This window comes from Dipodomys spectabilis, unplaced genomic scaffold, assembly GCF_019054845.1.
Source record: "Dipodomys spectabilis isolate Male_0828 unplaced genomic scaffold, ASM1905484v1 ptg000039l, whole genome shotgun sequence".
In the NCBI taxonomy this organism is placed as follows: domain Eukaryota; kingdom Metazoa; phylum Chordata; class Mammalia; order Rodentia; family Heteromyidae; genus Dipodomys; species Dipodomys spectabilis.
Genome location: NW_024870716.1, coordinates 1,253,382 through 1,277,550, shown reverse-complemented (window position 1 = coordinate 1,277,550; position 24,169 = coordinate 1,253,382). Strand labels below are relative to the sequence as shown.

Genomic DNA, 24,169 nt, shown 5'->3' with positions numbered 1-24,169 from the left:
TTACCTTGTGGGCTTCCTGTTATTCAGATAGCCCTACCTAGGGAGACTCCAATCCACATTCCAGCAAAAGCCCCAGCAGGCCACCTTCTGGCCACTGGATGAGGCAAAGTCCCTTTGCCTGGAGGAGTAATTTTGTCACCAAAAAACCTGAAGTAGAGTTGTGGCTCAAGAGATAGACTGCTAGCTTTGAGCAAAAAAGCTTAGAAACAGGGCTGGGAATGTGGCTCAGTGATAGAGTGCTTACTTAGCATGCACAAAGCCTTGAATTTGATTCCTCAGCACCACAGAAACAGAAAAAGTGGAAAGTGGCACGTGGCTCAAGTGGTAGAGTGCTGGCCTTGAGCTGAAGAACTGAGGGACAACACCCAGGCCCTGAGTTCAAGCCCCATGGCTGGCAAAAAAAAAAAAGCTAAGCAAGATCTCAAAGCCCTGAGGTCAAGCCAAAGATCAAGTATATACAGAGAGAGAGAGACAGAGACAGAGAGAGAGAGACAGAGAGAGACAAAGAGAAAAAGAGAGAGAGAGGGAGAGGAAGGGAGAGGTAAGCAGGTGACTACTTACCTTATTGTTTTCATTGTTACAGAACCTCAGTTTTATTTTTTATTATTATTTTTTGGGGGGGTCCGGTTGTGGGCCTGGGCCTGGGCGCTGTCCCTCAGCTCTTCAGCTCAAGGCTAGCGCTCTACCACTTGTGCCACAGCGCCACTTCCGGCTTTTTTCTTTTTGCTTATGTGGTGCTGAGGAATCGAACCCAGGGCCTCAGGCATGCACGGCAAGCGCTCTACCACTGAGCCACCTTCCCAGCCCCAGAATCTCAATTTTATTGGGAAAAGGGTGTCCAGCTTCTGTTCCAACTACAGTAGGGATGTATATGTGACTAAGTTCTGCTGAGTTGATTGTGGAAGTTGTTTGGTGGGGCTTATCAGAAAATATCTACGGCTGGGGATATAGCTTAGTGGTAGAATGCTTGCCTAGTATGGATGAAGCCCTGGGTCCATTCCTCAGTACCACATAAACAGAAAAATCCCGTAGTGGCACTGTGGCTCAAGTGATAGAGCACTAGCCTTGAGCAAAAGAAGTTCAAGGGTATTGCCTGGGCCCTGATTCTAAGTTCCAAGACTGGAAAAAAAAATCTAAAACAGGCTGACTGATATGGCATATGTCTTCCAGTCTTTTTTTTTTTACTTTTTTTTGTTGGTCATGGGGCTTGAAGTCTGGGCCTGGGTGCTGTCCCTCAACTCTTCCATCTAAGGCAAGCAACCTCCTACTTGAGCCACAGAGCCACTTATGTTTTTCTGGTGGTTAATTGAAGATAAGAGTCTCACTGACTTTTCTGCCTAGGCTGGCTTTGAACTGTGATCCTTGGATCTCAGCCTCCTGAGTATCTAGGATTACAGGCGTGAGCCAACAGCGCTCAGCTAGCCTTTTTCTTTTCTTTTTTGCCTAGATTGTAAGGGGATGGTTAAAGTTCCAGCAGCCATCTTATAACAATAGTTACCTTAAACCATATCAGATGGTAAGGATGGAGGAAGCAGAGCCTAGGTCTCAGATGACATCATAGAGCTGCAACATAATCTCTGGATTACCTATCTCTGGATTCCTTACTATAGGGGGGAAAAAGTACAATTTAGTTTACTATACTAATCTAGCATGTGTGTGTGTGTGTGTGTGTGTGTGTGTGTGTGTGTGTGTGTGTGAGATAGCTGATTGAAATTTATCATTGATATGAGACTTTATGAATTGTTTTCTTTTTTCCCTCCTTCCCTATTTTCCCTCCCTCTCTCCCTCCCCTTCCTTCCTTCCTTCTTTCCTTCCTTTCTCTCTATCTCTTTCTTTCTTTCTTTCCTTCTTTCTTTCTTTCCTTGTTTCTCTCTTTCTCTCACTTACTTTCTTTTTCTTTCCTCTCCTTTTTTTCTTTCTTTCTTTCCTTCTTTCTTTCTCTCTTTCACTCTCTTTCTTTCTTTTATTTGTTCGTTCTTTCTTTTTTTTCTGGTTTTGAGTCCTGAACTCAGGCCTTGGGCACTATCCCTGAGCATCTTTGTGCTCAAGGCTAGCATTTTAGGGGCTGGGAAGGTGGCTCAGTGGTAGAGTGCTTGCATTGCATGCCTGAGGCCCTGGGTTTGATTCCTCAGCGCCACATAAGCAAAAAGAAAAAAGCCGGAAGTGGCGCTGTGGCTCAGGTGGTAGAGCACTAGTGTTGAGCTGAAGAGCTGAGGGACAGCGCCCAAGCCCAGAGTTCAGGCCCCACAACTGGACCCCCCCCCCCAAAAAAAAAAAAAGGCTAGCATTTTACCACTTGAACCATAATGCCACTTCTGGCTTTTTCTGAGTAGTTTATTGGAGATAAGAATCTCACAGACTTTCCTGTCCAGGATGGCTTCTAACAGTGATCTTTAGCCTCCTGAGTAGTTAGGATTGCAGGAGTGAGCTGCTGTACCTGGCTCTTTCTTTTTTCTTTTTCTTTCTTTTTTTTTTTTTTCCTTCTGTTCCTGGAGCTTGAACTCTTAGGCCTGGATGCTGTCCCTAAGCTTTTGTGCTCACGGCTGGTGCTCTATCACTGGAACTACAACTCCACTTCTGGCTTTTTCTTTGCTTGTTTTTAGTGGAGATAAGAATTTCACAGACTTTCCTACCAGGGCTAGCTTTGAACTGTGATCTTCAGATCTCAGCTTCCTGAGAAGCTAGGATTACAGGTGTGAGTCACTGGTGCCCAGGTTTCTTTATTCTGTTTTTATGGATGCAAATAAACTAGTTCAACTATATTTATCCCCATTTACCCTCTTCATTTGCCTTTCTTTCTATCACTGGAACCCCTTGCCTTCATCAGAGCCTGTTTTATTTCCTGTCGTTCTGTGGGGGGGAGGGGGGGGTTTATGGGTGTGGGTGTGTTAATTGTACCAAAAGGTTTTATCTTGGTTAACGCCAGTTTTCTATTTCTGCTACAGAATAAGATGTTCTGTGTATTACTAAACCTAAGGAGGAGGGAGAAGTCCTTGCATTTTATCACTAAGTTGAGTCAGCACAATGTTACACGCATATTATATAGAGTATAATGATTCATGATGGAAAATGACAAACTTAAAAACACTCACCTTGGGGCTGGGAAGGTGACTCAGTGGTAGAATGCTTGCCTTGCATGCATGAGGCCCTGGGTTTGATTCCTCAGCACCACATAAGCAGAAAAAGCCAGAAGTGGCACTGTGGCTCAAGTGATAAAGTGCTAGCCTTGAGCTGAAGAGCTAAGGGACAGCAGCCAGGCCCAGAGTTCAGGCCCCACGACCAGCAAAACAAAACAAAACAACACTCCCCTTTCTTCCTGACAGCATAAATCTGTCCTAAAAGCCAGGTGCTGGTAGCTCACACCTGTAATCCTAGCTACATAGGAGGCTGAGATCTGAGGATCGCTGTTCAAAGCTAGCCCAGGCAGGAAAGTCCATGAAACTCATCTCCAATTAACCACCAGAAAACCAGAAGTGGCACTATGGCTCAAAGTGATAGAGCACTAACCTTGAGCTGAAGATCTGAGGGACAGCGCCCAGGCCCAGAGTTCAATTCCTATGACAGACAGAAAAATAAAAATAAAAAACAAAAAAACAAAACCACCCTTGTTGCAGACCTCGCTGAGTCTGAATCCTCTCCCACCCCCTTCCCTCTCCCAAGCATGCCCTGTGGTTGTAAAAGAGATAACCTGTGAACTGAGGATCCTACCATTTGTTGACATGTCTACAAAAAACAGATGCCTCCCTGTAACTCAAGATTCAATCTCTGCACAAAGAGCCCCTTCCCTTGTTCCCATCCTGTCCCCTTCCTGTGACAAACTGCCCTAGACCCCTGCCCTGCCTGATTTCACTCTCTCTGCCTAATAAAAGGAAACCTCACATGAGTGCCAATGGCTCATGCGGTGATCCAAGCTACTCAGGATGCTGAGATCTCATTGGAAGCCAGCCCTAGATGAAAACTCCCTGTCAGACTCTTATTTCCAGTTAGCCACACAGAAACTACAAGTGGAGAGGAGGAGGGGAGTCAAGCACCCAGTGGCTCATGCCTGTAATCCTAGCTACCCAGGAGGCTAAGATCTGAGGATTGTGATTCAGAGCCAGCTGGGGGAAGGAAAGTCCATGAGACTCATATCTCCAGTTAACCTGCAAAAAGTTGGAAGTAGAACTGTGGCTCAAGTGGTAGAGTGCTCACCTTGAGCTGAAGAACTCAGGGGCATCACCCAGGCCCTGAGTTAAAGCCTCACAACCAACCAACATACATACATATATGGAAACTTCAGTTGTAAGGGAACAGGTCATTGTCTCTCCAGTCTGGCAAGATGACTCTGGCCTCCCTCTCAGGCTTTTACCCAAAATAAAACTCTGTTGGCCTGTTGACTTTGCTTTCTGCCTTTTCTTTATTCTGATACCCTCATTCATACAGATGTAAGGGAGCTGGGAAGGTGGCTCAGTGATAGAGTAAGACTTGCCTAGCATACATGCAGCCCTGGATTTGATTCCTCAGCACCACATAAACAGAAAAAGCCAGAAGTAGCACAGTGGTTCAAGTGGTAGAGCGCTAGCCTTGAGCTGAAAAGCTGAGGGACAGCACCCAGGCCCAAAGTTCAGGCTCTACAAACAAAACAAAAAAAGCATGTAAGTCAGCACAGTGGAACAAACATATTGTATAGAGTGTATCTAGTCACATGCACAGCACACTGTACAGAATAATTTTTTTTCTTCAGAGATTAAGACCAACATGTCCTGGAAACCAGTCAGTGTACCTAACAGATGCACTAACCTAGATTTATTTTTTTGTGGGGGGGTGTCCGGTCATGGGGCCTGAACTCTGGGCCTGTCCCTCAGCTCTTCAGCTCAAGGCTAGCCTGCTACCACTTGAGCCACTTGAGCCATAGCACCACTCTGGCTTTTTTTTTCTGCTTATGTGGTGCTGAGGAATCGAACCCAAGGCCTCATGCATGCAAGGCAAGCGCTCTACCACTGAGCCACCTTCCCAGTTCCAGTAACCTAGATTTTTTAATGTGTTTCCTTCCAGCTGTTTCTTGGTACCTGGCATGATTTCCTTAAGCTCCTTTTCTCCAATGTTGAATTCCTGTTTTGACATAGTTTATTCTGCCTTCTGGTTCATTTCTTCTGATACTGGATTGGCATTGAACATCAATGCCAATAGAACATTATAGCGCTGTGGTTATCTTTCACCCTTGTTCTCTACTCTATTCCATTTACCAGATGGAACCTTGACTCATGTCTCACTAGTTTTTTTGTTTTTTGGTTTTTTTTGGTCAGTCATAGGACTTGAACTCTGGGCCTGGGCGCTATCCCTCAGTTCTTCAGCTCAAAGCGAGTGCACTTGAGCCAGAGTGCCATTTCATTTTCTGGTGGTTAATTGGAGATAAGAGTCTCATGGGAACTTTTCTGCCTGCACTGGCTTTGAACCATGATCCTCAGATCTCAGCCTCCGGAGTAGCTAGGATTACATGCATGAGCCATCAGTGCCCAGCTCACTAGTTTTTTTACTCAGACTAACTTCTAACTCAGTCCCAAATCAAATAAAGGAGGAAATAAGGAAGAAATAAAAACAAAAAAATCACTATGGTTATGATGATAAACATCTGACTGGTTCAAGTATGAAAGTTCGCTTTTTTTTTTTTTTTTTTTGAGACAAGGTCACTATGTATCCCCAAAAGGTCTGGATTGAACAATTGAACACACTTATCTTCAACTAACCACCAAAAGTGAGAAGTGGAGCTGTGACTTAAGTAGTATAGTATTCGTTTTGAACAAAAAAGCTCTAAGACAGCCAGGTACTGATCGCATATACCTATAACCCTAGTTACTCAGGAGGCTAAGATTTGAGGATTGCAGTTTGAAGCCAGTCCAGGAAGGAAAGTCAGTAAGAATCTTATCTCTAATTAACCACCTGAAAACAGAAGTGGAGCTATGGCTCAAAGTGGTAGAGCACTAGCCTTGAGCATAAAAAGCTCAGGAATAGCATCCAAGACCTTAGTTGAAGCCCCATGACCAATAACAACAACAAAGAAAAGCTCAAAAAGAGCACCTAGGACTTAAGTTCAAGCCCCAGGATCAGCACTGTGTGTGTGTGTGTGTGTGTGTGTGTGTGTGTGTATGCATATATGTGTGTATATGTATATATGTATATATTATATAATTATTATTTTATTTGTTCTGGGACAAAACAATAAAATTGTAAGCTGGAAGCTGGTGGCTCACACTGGTAATCCTAGCCACTTGGGAGGCTGAGATTTGAGGATTGAGGTTCAAAGCCAGCCAAAGCAGGAGAATCCATGAGACTCTTTTCTCCAACACACTACTCAGAAAAAGCTGGAAGTGGTGGTATGGCTCAAAGTGGTAGAGTATTAGCCTTGAGCAAAAGAGCTCGAGGACAATGCCCAGTTCCTGAATTCAAGTCCCACAAACAACAAAAAAATATAATTGTAAATATACTGCTCTTTTGTTGTTGTTGTTGTTGTTGTTGGTCATGGGACTTGAACTCTGGGCTTGGGCGCTGTCCCTCAGCTCTTCAGCTCAAGTCGAGTGCTCTACCGCTACAACGCCACTTCCGGTTTTCTGGTGGTTTATTGGAGACAAGAGTCTCATGGTCTTTCCTGCCTGGGCTGGCTTTGAACCATGACCCTCGGATCTCAGCCTCCTGCGTAGCTAGGATTACAGACGTGAGCCACCAGTGCCTGGCTTACTGCTCATTTTTTTAAAATTGTTTAGAAATTTTTATTGTTTTGGAGAATTTAATAGAAATAGTATATTCTCTCTCTAGATGTGTATGTAACCCCCATTTCTTTTTTTTTTTTTTTTTTTTGGGTCTGGTCGTGGGGCCTGAACTCTGGGCCTGGGCACTGTCCCTCAGCTCTTCAGGGAGAGGCTAGTGCTCTACCAACTTGAGCCACAGCACCACTTCCGGCTTTTTTCTTTTTGCTTATGTGGTGCTGAGGAATCGAACCCAGGGCCTTGAGCATGCAAGGCAAGCGCTCTACCACTGAGCCACCTTCCCAGCCCACCCCCATTTCTTTTTTCTTTTCTTTTCTTTTTTTCTTTTTTTTTTTTTTTGGTCATGGGGCTTGAACTCAGGGGCTGGGTGTGCTGTCCCTGAGCTTTTGTGCTCAAAGCTAGTGCTCTACCACTCTTTTTTTTTGGTCCAGTCGTGGGGCCTGAACTGTGGGCCTGGACACTGTCCCTCAGCTCAAGGCTCAAGGCTAGCACTCTACTACTTGAGCCACAGCGCCACTTCTGGCTTTTTTCTTTTTTGCTTATGTGGTGCTGAGGAATTGAACCCAGGGCCTCAGGCATGCAAGGCAAGCGCTCTACCACTGAGCCACCTTCCCAGCCCATGCTCTACCACTTTTGAGCCACACCTCAATGTGCATCTTTTTTGGTGGTTAATTGAAGAAAAAAGCCTTTCTGACTTTCTTGTCAGAGCTAGCTGTAAACTTTGATCCTCAGATCTCAGCCTCTTGAGTGGTTAGGATTACGGGTATGACCACTAGTGCCTAGCTGTAACCCCTATTTCTGTTATCTATTTCTGTGCAACAAACTACTTTACTTAAAATATTTATTATTTCTCACGATTCCATATGTTGTCATCTGGCTTACCCATGTAGCTGCATTCAGCTGGGCGCTCAACTGCAGGTAGGATGTCTAGGATGGCAAATATCTGAGGCCTTTATTAAAGCTGGCTGTTGAATAAGGTGCAGTGGCTCTTTTCTACATGACCTCTTTTTCTCTCTGCATGGTCTTTTATCCATTGGTAATCTAGCTAGAGCTTCTTTACGTGATGGCTTGCTTTTAAAGAATGGAAACAAAGCTGCCAGGCTTCTTAAGGGCTTGACCTGGATCTGACACAGATTTACTTCTGCCACAATCTATTAGTCAAAACAATCACAAGGCCAGTTTGGATTTAAGGAGAGAGAAATAGATTCCATCTCTATGGAAGGAGTAGAAAGTACCTACAGGACTGAGAGAAACGGTTAGCAGTTATTTTCGAGGACAATCTACCATGAACATATATATATATATGTATATATATATATATATATATATATATATATATAAAATTTAGCCAGGCACTGGTAGTTCATGCCTGTAATCCTAGCAACTCAGGAATGAGGCTGAGATCTGAGGATTGCGGTTTAAAGCCAGCCGGGGCAGCAAAGCCCATGAGACTCTTATCTCCAATAAACCACCAGAAAACCGGAAGTGGCGCTGTGGCTCAAGTGGTAGAGTGCTAGCCTTGAGCTGAAGGAGGGACAGCACCTAGGCCCACAACCAAAAAAAAGGAAAAAATATATATTTTTCTGGCCAGGTGCTGGTGGCTCATGCCTGTAATCCTAGCTATTCTTTTTTTTTTTTTTAATGGTTTTTTTATTGTAAAAATAGTGTACAGAGGGGTTACAGTTACATGAATAAGGTAATGAGAACATTTCCTGTAGAGCATTGTTACCTCCTCCTTTGTTTTTCCCCTACCATCCTTCCCTCCTAAAGTAATCCTAGCTACTCTTATCTCCAGTTAACCACCAGAAAACTGAAGTGATGCTGTGGCTCAAAGTGACAGAACACTAGCCTGTCACTGAAAAAACTCAGGGCAGCACCCAGGCCTGAATTCAATCCCCAGAGCCTTGGGCTTGCTAGGTGAATGCTCTACTACTAAACTCAGCCCCAAACTATGCAATTTGCATACAACTTCAGTGAGATCACCAACCCTTGAGAATCCTTTTTGGAGTATTTTACATATCTCTTTCCCAGGCTTAAAGACATCTGTTTTAAAATATAAACTAGGTTTGGGTTTTTGGTTGTTTTTTTTTTGGGTCCGGTCGTGGGGCCTGAACTCTGGGCCTGAGCGCTGTCCCTCAGCTCTTCAACTCAAGGCTGGTGCTCTACCACTTGAGCCACAGCGCCACTTCCAGCTTTTTTCTTTTTACTTATGTGGTGCTGAGGAATCGAACCCAGGGCCTCAGGCATGCAAGGCAAGCGCTCTACCACTGAGCCACCTTCCCAGCCCCTATAAACTAGGTTTTATCTCAGGAATGTAAAATTAATTTGATATTCAAAAGACAATGAGCCAAACAACCAGTAGTGGCTTATTATGCCTATAATCTTAGCTACTCAAAAGGCTAAGAGATCTGAGAATTGTCATTTGAAGCTAGCTATGGCACAGAAGTCCATGAGACACTTATCTCCAATTAACCATTTAACAAGAACAAAAAAAAAAAGGGCTGGGAAGGTGGCTCAGTGGTAGAGTGCTTGCCTTGCATGCCTGAGGCCCTGGGTTCGATTCCTCAGCACCACATAAGCAGAAAAAAAGCTGGAAGTGGCGCTCTGGCTCAAGTGGTAGAGTGCTAGCCTTGAGCTGAAGAGCTGAAGGACAGCACCCAGGCTCAGAGTTCAGGCCCCATGACCGGACCCCCCAAAGAAAAATCCCTCTAAAAAAAAAAAAATGCCAGGTGCTGGTGGCTCATCCCTGTAATCCTAGATACTCAGGAGGCTAAGATCTGAGGATTGGGGTTCAAAGACAGCCTAGACAGGAAATTCTGTGAGACTCTTATCTCCAATAAACCACTCGGAAAACCAGAAGTGACACTGTGGTTCAAGTGGTAGAGCGTTTGTCTTGAGTTGAAGAACTGAGGGACAGAATCCAGGCCCAGAGTTCAAGCCCATGACCAATCTAAAAAAATTTTTTTAAAAAGTAAGAAGAGAGAGAGGAAGGAAGGAAGGAAGGAAGGAAGGAAGGAAGGAAGGAAGGAAGGAAGGAAGGAAGGAAGGAAGGAAGGAAGGAAGGAAGGAAGGAAAGGAAAGGAGGGAGGAAGGGAGGAAGGAAGGAAGGAAGGAAGGAAGAAAGGAAGGAAGGAAGGAAGGAAAGAAGGAAGGAAGGAAGGACAAGGAAGGAAGGAAGGAAGGACAAGGAGGGAGGGAGGAAGGAAGGGAGGGAGGGAAGAAAGGAAGGAAGGAAGGAAAGGAGGGAAAGAAAGGAAGGAAAGGAGGGAGGGAGGGAGGAAGGAAGGAAGGAAACGAAAAGGTAATTAATTTTCTGGGTGCTACTCAGCAGACTGAGATCTAAGAATTGAAGTTTAGAAGCCAGCCAAGGAAGACAAACTGGAGAGACTATTATCTCTAATTAACTATGAAAAAGTCAAAAGTGAAGTTGTAGCTCCAGTAATAGAGCACCAGCCTAGGGGAAAAAATTAAGGAATATTGCCCAAGGTCATGTGATCAAGCCCCAGTACCAGCACAAAAAGAAAGGAAGAAACCCCTCATATTAACAAATATATACTAATTCAAAAATAAAATAAGTATATGCTCCCATGACCAGCTTGATTTAAATTTCCATCCACATTTCACTATTTAAAATTAATCTGGGGGCTGGGAAGGTAACTCGGTTGTAGAGAGCTTGCCTTGCATGCATGAGGCCCTGGGATTGATTCCTCAGCATTGCATAAGCAGAAAAAGCTGGAAATGGCACTGTGGCTCAAGTGGTAGAGTGCTAGCCTTGAGCTGAAGAGCTCAGGGACAGTGCCCAGGCCCAGAGTTCATGCCACACAACTGACAAAAAAAAAAATAATAATAATAATCATGGGCTGGGAAGGTGGCTCAGTGGTAGAGCACTTGCCTTGCATGCATGAGGCCCTGGGTTCGATTCCTCAGCACCACATAAGCAAAAAGAAAAAAGCCAGAAGTGGCGCTGTGGCTCAAGTGGTAGAGCACTAGCCTTGAGCTGAAGAGCTGAGGGACAGCGCCCAGGCCCAGAGTTCAAGCCCCACGACAGGACCAAAAAAAAAAAAAAAAGAAAGAAAGAAAAAAAAAAAGGAGAGCTACTCTGTTTTTGTTTTGTTTTGTTTCTTTTTTTGTCAGTTGTGGGGCCTGAACTCTCGTGCTGTCCCTCAGCTCTTCAGCTCAAGGCTAGCACTCTACCACTTGAGCCACAGTGCCACTTCTGGCTTTTTCTGCTTATGCAGTGCTGAGGAATCAAACCTAGGGCCTCATGCATTCAAGGCAAGAACTCTACCACTGAGCCACCTTCCTAGCCCCTACTCTGGGTTTTTGTCATTGTTATTTTGGTGGATTTTTTTTCCAGTTTATTTCTTGCTTTTAACTTCTGAGTCTAGTCGCTTTGATAATTATCAAAATTTCATTTCCCTCCAAAATGAACTTGATCCCTTTTTTTGTGACAGTCCTGGGACTTGAACTCAAGGCTTGGGAGGTTTTCCTGAGGTTTTTCTGCTCAGGGCTAGCTTCTTCCGATTTTTTGTGGGGAGTTTCGGTCATGGGGCTTGAACTCTGGGCCTGGGTGCTGTCCCTCAGTTCTTCAGCTCAAGGCAAGTGCCCTACCACTTGAGCCACAGCACCACTTCCAGTTTTCTAGTGGTTTATTGGAAATACGAGTCTCACAGACTTTCCTCCCCGGGCTGGCTTTGAACCACGATCCTCAGATCTCAGCCTCCTGAGTAGCTAGGATTACAGGCATGAGTCACCGGTACCCAGCCTTATGCTGTATTATTAATCTTTTGTTGTTGTTGTTGGTTGTGGGGCTTGAATTCTGAGCCTGGGTGCTCTTCAGCTCAAGGAGAACACTCTACCACTTGAGTCATAGCACCACTTCCGGTTTTCTGAGTGGTTTATTGGAGATAAGAATCTCACAGAAAAAAAAAAAAAAGAATCTCACAGAATTTCCTACCTAGTCTGGCTTTGAACTATGAACTTCATATCTCAGCCTCATGAGTAACTAGGATTACAGGCATGAGCCCCCTGTGTCCTGCTATATTGTTAATTATTTTAACTTTTATTTTTGTTTTTATTTTGTTATTATTATAAAGGTGATATTCAGGGAATGTAGCTTAATGGTAGAGTACTTGCCTAGCATGCATGAAGCCCTGAGTTCAATTCCTCAGTATCACATAAACAGAAAAGCCATATGTGGTGCTGTGGCTCAAGTTATAGAGTGTCAACTTTGAGCAGAAGAAGCCCAGAGACAGTGCCCAAACCCTCAGTTCAAAGCCCCAGGACTGGCACAAAAAATTAATTAAAAAAAATTTTTTTTTAAAGGTGATATTGCCGCACACCGTTGGCTCACGCCTGTAATCCTAGCTACTCAGAAGGCTGAGATCTGAGGATCATGGCTCAAAGTCAGCCCAGGCAGGAAAGTCTGTGAAACTTATCTCCCATAAACACCAGAAAACCAGAAATGGCGCTGTAGCTCAAGTGGTAGAGCACTAGCCTTGAGATGAAGAGCTGAGGGACAGCGCCCAGGCCCAGAGTTCAAGCCCCACGACTGACTCCCCTCTACCCCCCCAAAAAAAGAGCCGGGTGCCGGTGGCTCACGCCTGTAATCCTAGCTACTGAGGAGGCTGAGATCTGAGGATGGAGGTTCAAAGCCAGCCCAGGCAGGAAAGTTCGTGAGATTCTTATCTCCAATAAACCGCTAGAAAACTGGAGGTGGTGCTGTGGCTCAAGCGGTAGATCGCTGGCCTTGAGCTGAAGAGCACAAGGACAGCGCCCAAGCCCAGAGTTCAAGCCCCACGACTGACCAAAAAAAAAAAAAAAAAAGTGATATTCAGAGGGATTGTAGTTACATAAGTCAGGTAAAAAGTACATTTTTTTTTTTTAATGGTTTTTGAACTTAGGGCCTGGGCACTCTCCCTGAGTTCTGCTCAAGGCTAATGCTTTACCAATTTGAACCACAGCGCCAGTTTTCTGGTGGTTAATTGGATATAAGAGTCTCATGAACTTTGCTGCAGGCTGGCTTTGAACCACAAGCCTCAGATCTCAGCTTTCTGAGTAGCTAGGACTCCTGGTGCCTGCCCTAAGAGTACACTTGGGGGGAGGGGCAATGTCACCACTTTCCTCTCTCTCCCAGTTTTTCCTTCCCATCTCTAATCACAAGTTGTGTCCTTCATTTTTAACATAGTTTCTCTGCTTTATTTGTTCACTCTTTCTGCCTCCATTTCTGTGCCCCTCCCATTACCTGCCCAAAGACAGATAAAGGAATAAACAAGACAAAAAAGAAATGTATTATTATTATTGTTGTTTTTGTTGTTTTTGTTATTTTGTGCTGGTTCCAGGACTTGAACTTATGCCTTGAACTTGCTCAGCTTGCTTGTTTAGCTGGGTCTACTAGTTGAGCTATGCCTTCAAACCAGCATTTTACTGGTTAATAGGAGATGGAGCCTTGCAAACTTTTCTCTTGGGCTGGCTTTGAACCTCTATCCTGAGATCTCAGCTGCCTGAGAAGCTAAGAATATCTGTGTGAGCAACCAACATCAAACTTCTAATACCTTATTTCTATTAACTTATATTAAACACAAATTTCACTAATTTTCATATCGCTATGTCCAAATATTGGCATCATAAAGGAAAAAAGTTAAATAAACAACTAAATGACTGTTTTTCTCCCACTGGGTATTATTCCAGAACCAGACAATGTGATTGATAGTAGACACAGTTTGCTCTTTTGGGTAGTTGGACTGGCAGCAGGGCTCTATTTTGGGGAAAATGCTTGGTCCAAAAATGTTTCTAAATATTGATGCCTCTCCCCTGTAGTTATTAGTTTATATTTTTAAAATATATATCTTTAGAGAGTTAATATTAAGATATGTAATTAACAGATTAGGGTGAATAAATTTGTCAGGATTTCCCCAACATGATGTTCAGCTAAAAATAGGTTTGGGAAGAAAATAAAAATCTAGGTCTAGGTCTAGGGCTGGAAAGATGGCTCAGTGGTAGAGCACTTGCCTTACATGCATGAGGCACTGGGTTCAATTCCTCAGCACCACATAAGCAGGAAAAAAAAGCCGGAAGTGGTGCTGTGGCTCAAGTGGTAGAGTGCTAGCCTTAAGCTGAAGAGCTGAGGGATAGCGCCCAGGCCCAGAGTTCAGGACACGACTGGACCCCCCCCCCCCCCAACAAAAAAAATAATCTAGGTCTAGTATACATGCTAGGAGAGAGATTTCTTTGGGGAACACTGAGTAGAAACTAGTGGCACTTAGCTGGGTGCTGGTGGCTCATGCTTGTAATCCTAGATCTGAGGATCGCTTGTAATCCTAGATCTGAGGATCGAAGTTCAAAGCCAGCCCGGACAGGAAAGTCCATGAGACTCATCTCCAATAAACTACCAGAAAACTGGAAGTGGCACTGTAGCTCACGTGGTAGAATTCTAGCCTTGAGCTGAAGAGCTGAGGGATAGCGCACAGGCCCACAGTTCAAGCCCCACAACCAACAAAAAAAAGAAAAAAGAAACTAGTGGCACTAGACATAGGTCAAGGAGTTTAGGGAGAATGAGGAGGTTATAAAACTCCTTGAAAGATTTGAAAATTTCACCATTTTATGTTTAGTGCCATGATATTTGACAGCTAACTATAAGACCTTGATAATGTATTAGCAACTTTTAGCTCTAAAAAGCACTGGCAGCCAGGTACCCATGACTCATACCTATAATCCTAGCTACTCAAGAGGCTGAGATCTGAGGATTGCAGTTAGAAGTTAGCCTGGGCAGAAAAGTCTCAATGAGACTCTTATCTCCAATTAACTACTCCAAAAACCAGAAGTAGAGCTGTTGCTCAAAGTACTAGAGCACTACCTTAAGCAAAAGAGTTCAAGGAGTATGCCCAGGCCCTGAGTTCAAGTCCCATTACTGACCAGAAAAAGAAAAAAATCACTGGCAGAGTGAGGCATGGTTCATGCCTGTGATCTTAGTATTGTAGAGGCAAACGCAAGAGAATTTTGAATTCAAGCTCAGGCTAAACTCCGTAGTAAGACTTCTCAAAAAAAAAAAAAAAAGTTTCAGCAGTTTAACTTTATTATGGGAAGCAAAAACTTAATAATGATGGGCTGTGTACTGGTGGCTCGGCCTTAGCAACTCAGGAGGCTGAGATCTGAGGATTTCACTTTGAAGCCAGCCTGGGCAGGAAAGTTCTTGAGATTCTTATTGTTAATCATCAAAAGGCTCAAAATGGAGCTGTGGCTTAAGTGGTAAATCACTAGGCTAGAGCAAAAGAAAAAAAAATTCAATGATAGTACTAGGCCGAGTTCAAGCCCCAGGACTAGCACCAAAAACAAACAAAAAATCCCTTTGAGTTGATATCTACCATGTTCATTAACTGTATATACTTTCAAGTTTATTTTTATTTATTTACTTATCTGTTTTGTGCTGGTACCAGAGTTTGAACTCATAGCCTCATGCTCTCAGCCTTGTTTTTCCAGGACTCTAGTGCTATAGCCCCGCATTTCTGCCTTGTCTGGCTTTGAACTGACTCTCGATGCCTCAGCAACCTAAGTAGCTAAGAGTAGATGTGTGAAACACTGGTGCCCAGCTTGATTATATTGTTTATTTATTTATTTGCCAGTCTTAGGGCTTGAACTCAGGGGCATAGGCACTGTCCCTGCTCAAGGCTAGTACTCTGCCATTTGAGCCACAGAGCTAATTCCAGCCTTTTGTTTATATAGTACTGAGAAATGGAACCCAGGGCTTCATGCATGTTAGGCAAACACTCTACCACTCAGCCACATTCTCAGCCCAATAAAATAATTTTAAATGAAATAAAAACTCACTACATTATTTATACTTACACAACCAAATTATTTTTTCTTTTCAAAGTACTAAATACTTCCTTTGTTTGAACTCAGGGCTCTAAGCTTTCTAGACAGTCTTTGTGCCACTTCAGCTATACAACCAAACTGAATACATAAAAAAGTTTTGACACCGAAACAAATCACAAAACAACTCTTTAAGACAGGGAATACTTTATTCGAAACCCATCAGAGAAATGGACAGCTTGAGTCTGTGACAGAGTGTTTATGTTTTAAAGCCTAAGTCAGTGATTGTGTATGACAGCATACACTGGTACATACAAAAAACTGTTTAGACCAAAACTTGCCAATGTTTTCTTTTTTTTTTTTTAAACAGAATAAGCTTCCCTGTAAAAGCAGCACCTTTGTGACATTTTTCCTTTAGTACTCCTCTCCTTCTTCCTCACCCTCTCCTTCAACAGAATCCACACCAACCTCCTCATAATCCTTCTCTAGGGCAGCCATGTCCTCACGGGCCTCAGAAAACTCTCCTTCCTCCATCCCCTCACCCACATACCAGTGGACAAAGGCACGCTTGGCATACATCAGGTCAAACTTGTGGTCCAGGCGAGCCCAGGCCTCAGCAATGGCTGTGGTGTTGCTCAGCATGCACACAGCGCGCTGCACCTTGGCCAGGTCTCCACCAGGAACCACAGTGGGAGGCTGGTAATTGATGCCAACCTTGAAACCAGTGGGACACCAATCCACAAACTGGATGGTACGCTTGGTCTTGATGGTGGCGATGGCAGCATTGACATCTTTGGGAACCACATCACCACGGTACAACAGGCAGCAGGCCATGTATTTACCATGGCGAGGGTCACATTTCACCATCTGGTTGGCTGGCTCAAAGCAAGCATTGGTGATCTCTGCTACAGAAAGCTGTTCATGGTAGGCTTTCTCAGCAGAGATGACAGGGGCATATGTGGCCAGGGGGAAGTGGATGCGGGGATAGGGCACCAGGTTGGTCTGGAATTCTGTCAGGTCAACATTCAGGGCCCCATCAAACCTCAGGGAAGCTGTGATGGAAGATACAATTTGCCCTATCAACCTGTTCAGGTTAGTGTAGGTTGGGCGCTCAATATCGAGGTTTCTACGACAGATGTCATAGATGGCCTCATTGTCCACCATGAAGGCACAATCAGAGTGCTCCAGGGTGGTGTGGGTGGTGAGGATAGAGTTGTAGGGCTCAACTACAGCTGTGGACACCTGGGGGGCGGGGTAAATGGAGAACTCCAGCTTGGACTTCTTGCCATAGTCCACAGAGAGACGCTCCATCAGCAGGGAGGTGAAGCCAGAGCCAGTTCCCCCACCGAAGCTGTGGAAGACCAGGAAGCCCTGAAGACCTGTGCACTGGTCAGCCTGCAAAACACAAAGGGATATAGCTTTTTACAGTCATAGTAAATATACTATCTTAAAAAAAAAAAATCTGTCCAAGGACTTAGATCTTGAAGTCTCAAGTTCAGTCTCTAGTTTAAATGAAGAAAAGGCATTTTAATCAAGTAATCATCTTGCTATCACATTTCAGTTCTCTTTGAAAAAGCAACTTTTCAAATGTCTTTCTTCTCTCTGTTAATGAGCTTTCTTCTCAAGAATAGACATAAACATACCAGTTTTCTGATCCGGTCCAAGACCAGGTCAATGATCTCCTTGCCAATGGTGTAGTGCCCACGGGCATAGTTATTGGCAGCATCTTCCTTGCCTGTGATGAGCTGCTCAGGGTGGAAAAGTTGACGGTAGGTGCCAGTTCGAACTTCATCTGCCAAAGGAAGAAAGCAAACCACCTGTCACTAACAACCTGCACAAGCCTGGGCCATCAGTGGAGCCCCTGGACAGATCTCTTGTCTCAGAAGCTTGGGAAATCCCCTGGGTTAGTTACTGAGGACAGCTCACCAATGACTGTGGGTTCCAGGTCTACAAACACTGCCCTGGGCACGTGCTTGCCAGCGCCTGTCTCACTGAAGAAGGTGTTGAAGGAGTCATCTCCTCCCCCGATGGTCTTGTCACTTGGCATCTGGCCATCAGGCTGGATGCCGTGTTCCAGGCAGTAGAGCTCCCAGCAGGCATTGCCAATCTGGACACCAGCCTGGCCAACGTGGATGGAGATACACTCACGCTGTGGAAAAGAAAAAAAGGAAAAAATTGAATTAAGCTTCATGTACATTTTGAATTTTCGTTAAATATATAAAAGTGATTTCTGGTAATATACAATACATTTGGGGTCATGTCCTGAATAGCACAGAAGTAATTAATGAAAAGCACTTGCTACAAATGCTGCAAATGGGTGTGGTCTAATAATGCAGCTTTGTACTGTTAAGCACATGGTGTCAGCCCATTGTTCCCTTGGCCATACTTGAATAGAAGGCTTGTAATATTTTTAAAATATTCAAAGCACAGATTTTGTAAAATATAATAATTATATTAAATCAGTAGCTGGAATTAATTCAATTGCTTCCTCTAAGTAAAAAAGAAGGGTTTCTTCCAAATGGGACTTGGTATTTCAGCATGGACATCTGCATTGCAGCTGAGGCTAGAAGCCACACCCTTTTGCAGTCTATCTGCATAAATACTACTGTTAGAAGCTAGACAAGGTCTGCATTGCTGCACGGCTGTATTTGTGGTGCCTGGTGCTAGCCCGTGCTATCTGCTACATTATTTAACAGAGTAAGCTCTATTTTCAGTAATTGCCTATAAGATCTCATTGTGTTCCTTTGCCAGTGTTACTCTTCTACCCTAGTCTGGGACCATGAACTGAAATGAATTAATGAAGATGCCCTAGAACAAAAGACAGCTGGATGCAGAGCTAATTCTCCTTTGTCTGCAGTAATTTCACTTAAAGTTTTCCAAGAATCTTCTTCACTGTAAAACACTGAAAAAACATTAGTATCTTTAAAACAATAGCTCTAAGAGAAACACCAATTTAAAAAAAATTCAGTGAAAGGATAGTGTTTATATAAAACAAAAATAGTATTTTCATCCTGAGTCTTTATTCACGACTTAATATTCCTGTTCTTTTATCGTTTAAGGAAAGTTCTCTAGTCTTTTAGCTACACTTTCATTGTCTGATCCATGGTGGGGGTGGGGGTGGGGGTGGGGAAGGGCGTTTCCCTGGTTTCTGACAATCAGAGTACAATTGCGGTCTCACAAAATGGTCTTTTCTCTCCAGCTAACCTTGCAACAACGAATGTGTGTGTGTGTGTGTGTGTGTCTGTCTGTCTGTCGGTCTGCCTGCCTGCTTGCCAGCCTGCCTCTCTCTCTCTCTTTCTCTCTCATGGCGTCTCCATTGTCAGATGAATTGTGCTTTGGATCCAAAAGGGAACAATAATTTCCTCTCAATTTCAACAGTAAGAAGATCAGTCTTTGGAGCCTACAGTTCGGCTAGGATAAAAGGCTTTTTTATTGAAAGTCCCCAGAGAGAGGAGGTTTAGAGAGGGAGGACCCCGCCCAAAACGCTAGAGAAGCAAGAAACAAACAACTCCGCCCCTGCGCCTCCTGGCACTGGCTGTCAGGGGTTCCAACAGAAACTAACCATTTTCCCCGTTAGTGCACGAGTTATCTTTCTAAAACGCTAACACACCCGATCGTAATTTTTTTTTTAATACACAGACTCACGGCCTTTGTCCTGTTCCTTCTCTATCGCCACAGCCACACACACACACACACACACACACACCTCCTTGTTCCTGGGGACCACGGGACGAAGAAAAGCCCTCCCCGAGCTACAAGAGTCCGGTGCGCACACACTGACGTCTGGTGCGCACACACTGGAAGGCCGACATCGTCGCCTTCCCTGCCCTAGACAGAAGCTTCGGTCTGGTCAGACGGGTTGGGTCGCTTTGGGTCCCCAGAGTTCTCAGATAACCAAATCTCCCTCGCGCCACCTTTGTTCTTTCCCCCTGGTTTTTCTGTTTGGGGCGCATTGCCCCCTCCTTCTCCCCCGCATTGCGGCAAGGACTTAGATTCAGACAAAGCATATGATTACCTTTCATCTGAAGAGCTTACAAAAGAGAAGAGTCTAAGATTTCTCCCAAGTAGATTTTCTGAAGACTTGACTCCACCCACCAGCTTCCCAAAGAGGCCGAGAAAAAAGGAATTCTCACCATGTTTGCTGCTTTGCGGGTACAGGACAGATGGCGGCGAGAAGAGGAGAGGAGGGTTGTTGCTTCTTACAGCGCGACTCTTAGGAGGTCGATGTAAGAGAACCTGCGGCCCAGGGCGGATGCAGCTCCCTATATACAGCTCGGTCACCATGGGGATGGGCCAAGGCCTTTTCCTGTTGGTCCAGACCCCTCAATCTGCCCAGAGAAGCCACGACAGAAGAGTGGTGATTGGTGCAAGCGACATGGGATGAGGTAATCTCTCCCCCACCCCTTTTCCCCCTAGCATCCATAGACTGCATCCTTCAGACAAAGAGGCTGTGCTAAGGCAGTCAGCCCAGCATCCATTATGGGGTGGGGTTGGGGAGAAGAGAAAAGGGAAGAAAGAAGACTTGGGTGGGATGATTTTATGTTACTTAAGCCTCAGGCTGCAGTGAAAACGCCCATGTAAGGCTTTCCCTGCCCGTAATCACAGAATTTGTGTTGGGATTATTTATGGAAATTTGTCCCAGCTTCTCCCTCACAGTATACTAAACTCGGCTAGACTTGGTTAGAATTCAACATCCCTAATTGCTTTAAAAATAAAGGAGAGAATATTCTTGGGAGAGATGTTCAAAATGGCTTGGGTAAATGTGAATTTTTTTAATTAAAAAAAAAAGATTCAGATATACAAAATAATTTCTCGAGTTCCATTGATTTATTTTGGCTTACGCATACACACAATTATCTAACCAAAGGTAGGAAATGGCAAGAGAATTCTGGAAAAAGAACACAAATGCTGGCTCATGTAGCCCAGAGGTTGAGCACTTGCTTATCATGGCAGAAGTGTTAGGTTCGATCTCTAGCACCTCCAAGAACACACAGCCACACACTCAAAAGAGTTCTAACCTAGCAACAATTAAGAATTAATGAACTAACAGTAGCTAGTTTGCAAGAGATTCCTTTACCAGGAGTCTATGCAATATTTCTACGTGTTGTATATTATCCCTAGAAACGAGTCATCTTTCCTGATACAATTGAAAAATATAGGAGGAAAGAATTGAGTTCAGAAACTGATTCCACGTGTGTATGCAGTTATATTCTTGCATTGTTCTCTTTTCTGGAAAAATAGCAAAATTCTAAGACATCGAACTAGAAAAGAGAAGAGTTATATAACTTAAAAAGTAAACCACCTGGTATTGTTGCCTCCATCCACAAACAACAGTGCACTGTCAGCAGAGCTGTATTGCACTGTTTTTCTGTATTTATGTGTGAATTCAATAAATAGCCCTCTTCTGCAGTAGGGCTTTAAGTGTGGGAATTCGAACTGCCTCACACCCTTGCTATTCAACTGGAGATGCTGGTGGTTGCTCAATTGCCTCTTGGGACAAAAAGGCTTTCCTTTCACCCCTAGGAAAAGGATTGCGGTCACATTCCATGTCTCTTTAGAAAGGCTCTGTTATCAGCAGGGATGAGCAATGTAGAATCAAGTGCATGAACTGTGGACCATTTAACGCTGCTGATGAAATTTCAGAGAAAAAGGTTTGTTTGGTTACCAAAGTTAAAAATTTGGCGTTTGACAGGTAATTCCCCGCACCACCCCCCCCTTTTTTTTTTTGTTTATCAGTGCCAAATATTCAGGGTCTGCAGCATAGAACAGTAGTCTACAGCAGAACCCATTCATTCTGGCTGGGCAGTCTGACAGAGCAAGGCGTGGGAGGGACTTGAGGAAGCAGCGGCTGCAAGTTGTGGTATCACAATGGCTGCCAGGAATTTTTCCAGTCTGCTTTCCACAGCTCTTCTTTACTTGATTAAATTTTCTGTAGAAGTCTTTGCTAGGGGGAAAAAAAATGTAAAGACCTGATCATACAAATCATTGATCTATTTCTTGCATAGTTGATAGGAAAAAAAATCTATCATCTCCATTATTTTAGCAGATAAAAAAATAAAACCACACAATTAAGGATGATTCAAATGCTTCTTTTTTAATCCATAAGTACATTTTACAAGAATAAGAATTCAATGGCATACCACCGGTGCATAAAGATTGATAAACAATTCATTCAAAATAATTTCACTGTTTTAGCAAGTTAAAAAAATCATACACTTAAACCACGGTAAAGTGGTCTTCTCAGAATGAAAGGCACATTCTTGGTTTTTTAAGATTAATATATTTCTTTATTTTTTGTAATATAAAAGATCAACAACTATTTCTAAGTAATCTGTAGTTTCTGCATTGTTTCAGAGTATTAAAAGAGGAGGGTTCCTGCAACCGAGTCTTTGTAATTCTATCTCAGAGCCATTCTGTGCCTTATGTAAATGAAGGGTTTTTCCTCCCCCTTGAGCATAAGTAACAATAAGATCTAGGTCAGAAACTGAACACTGAAACCTTAAAGATATAAATGAAAGTGAAGGGAGTTAATCTGTTGTCTTTGTTCCTTATCTGACTTAACATTCAAACTATGGAAAGCAATATATGCATATATACATAATTTTTTTTTTACTGGTTCTTATTTTTTTTTTCTTTAACTTGCAACAGTATACATGGATAAAGCTTCTGCTAATAGATTCATTTGCTACACAGTAATACTTTAGTTGACATTTACATGAATTTTTACTTTTTGTTAAATTGTAGTTAACATTTTTGTCTCTCAGTATTTGTGGATATTTTTTTTTCTGCTGGTCCTGGGGTTTGAACTCGGAATGTGGGCACTGTCCCTGAGCTTCTTTTTACTCAAGCCTAGCTCTACCACTTGAGCCACAGTGCCACTTCTGGCTTTTTCTGTTTATGTGGTACTGAGGAATCAAACCTAGGGCTTCATGCATGGTAGGCAAGCATTCTGCCACTAAGCCACATTCCCAGCCTGATTTGTGGAATTTTGATTACCTGCATTTTTTTTTTCTTTTAGATGCTGGTCCTCAGTGCCTGAGCACAGTCCTTGAGCTTCTTTTGGCCAAGATTAGTGCTCTAACACTTGAGCCACAGTTCCACATCTGGCTTTATTGCAGATAAGAGTCTCAGAGACTCTCCTGCCTGGACTGGCCTTCAAACTGGGATCCTCAGATCTCAGCCTCCTAAGTAGCTAGGATTACAGGCCACCAACACTGGCTGGCTATTATTTGCATAGCTATACCTCTCTCCCACTAAAATGTGAGTCCTAGATTCTGCCAGAGTATAAAGCATTCTGTAGATATTGTATTCATGTTAGTTAAATTAAATGAATAGCTCTCTGTGAATATTTTTGTTAACTATTGCCATGTTTGGCATTTTGAAGGGTTGTTTTTTTTTTTTTTATGGGGGGGTCCGGTTGTGGGGCCTGAACTCTGGGCCTGGGCACTGTCCCTCAGCTCTTCAGCTCAAGGCTAGCACTCTACCACTTGAGCCACAGTGCTACTTCCAGCTTTTTTCTTTTTGCTTATGTGGTGCTGAGGAATCAAACCCAGGGCCTCATGCATGCAAGGCAAGCACTCTACCACTGAACCACCTTCCCAGCCCCTTGAAGTTTTTTTTTTTTTTTTAAAGTATCTTACCATTAATAATTTAATAAACATTTGCTGTGTATCTGTTATCTTAGGTAATAGGAAATCCAGAGTTAGTAGTATGGTCTCTGAAGACAAATCTTCTAAATTACTTGAAGAATTAAGACATACACATTTATATAGGTTTGAGAATGACATGTGAGTATTTTATCCTTGTCATGGGGCTTGAATTCAAGGACTGGGCACTGTCCCTGAGCTTTGTTGCTCCAGGTTTGCACTCTAGTATTTTGAGCCACAGTGCCACTTCTGGTTTTCTGGTGGTTAATTGGAGATGAGTCTCATGAACTTTCCTGCTCAGATCTCAGCCTCCTGAGTAGCTAGGATTACAGGTGTGAGCCACCAGTGTCTGGTGATACGTGTTTTTTAGATATAAATACCTGTTGAATCCATTGTATGACTGATGTATCGTAACTTAGGTAGGAAACCAGAGAATTGTCCAACTTTTTTTTTTTTACTTCTTCACCTCTAATTCATCCCTAAACCCATTCCTATTTTGATTCTTCTTCTACCACTCCTTAAAACAACAACAACAAAAATCCCTCCACATTTGTTATAAAATCTGCTGGACACTTTTTGGTTCTTGTTGACCTGTGATAGATTTTGTCACAGTTGACCTCTCTCTCTCTCTCTCAGAAACACTTGCTTCCCTTGGCCTCAAAATTCTATTTGTTCGCCAGCCCGGGCAGGAGAGACCGTGAGACTCCTATCTCCAATAAACCACGAAAAAAGCCGGAAGTGGCGCTGTAGCTCAAGTGGTAGAGCGCTTGCCTTGAGCTGAAGAGCTGAGGGACAGCGCCCAGGCCCAGAGTTCAAGCCCCACGACCGACAAAAAAAAAGAAAAAAATTCTACTTGTTTTAGGTTTCCCTCCTACATTTTTTTTTTTTTTTTTTTTTTTGTCGGTCGTGGCACTTGAACTCTGGGCCTGGGCGCTGTCCCTCAGCTCTTCAGCTCAAGGCGAGCGCTCT

The 24,169-nt window shown here is 43.5% G+C and overlaps 1 protein-coding gene across 1 annotated transcript; it reads right to left on the bottom strand.

Moving 5' to 3' along the window:
• Positions 1-15,744: 15,744 nt before the first annotated feature.
• Positions 15,745-19,791, bottom strand: LOC122106173 (tubulin alpha-1A chain). The gene is made up of 4 exons (XM_042677471.1): positions 19,688-19,791; positions 17,481-17,703; positions 17,198-17,346; positions 15,745-16,949 (listed from the first exon to the last, which is right to left on the bottom strand). Exons 1-4 carry the CDS (start codon positions 19,688-19,690, stop codon positions 15,969-15,971), a joined length of 1,356 nt encoding a protein of 451 aa, XP_042533405.1. The 5' UTR covers positions 19,691-19,791; the 3' UTR covers positions 15,745-15,968.
• Between the last annotated feature and the right edge of the window lie 4,378 nt (positions 19,792-24,169).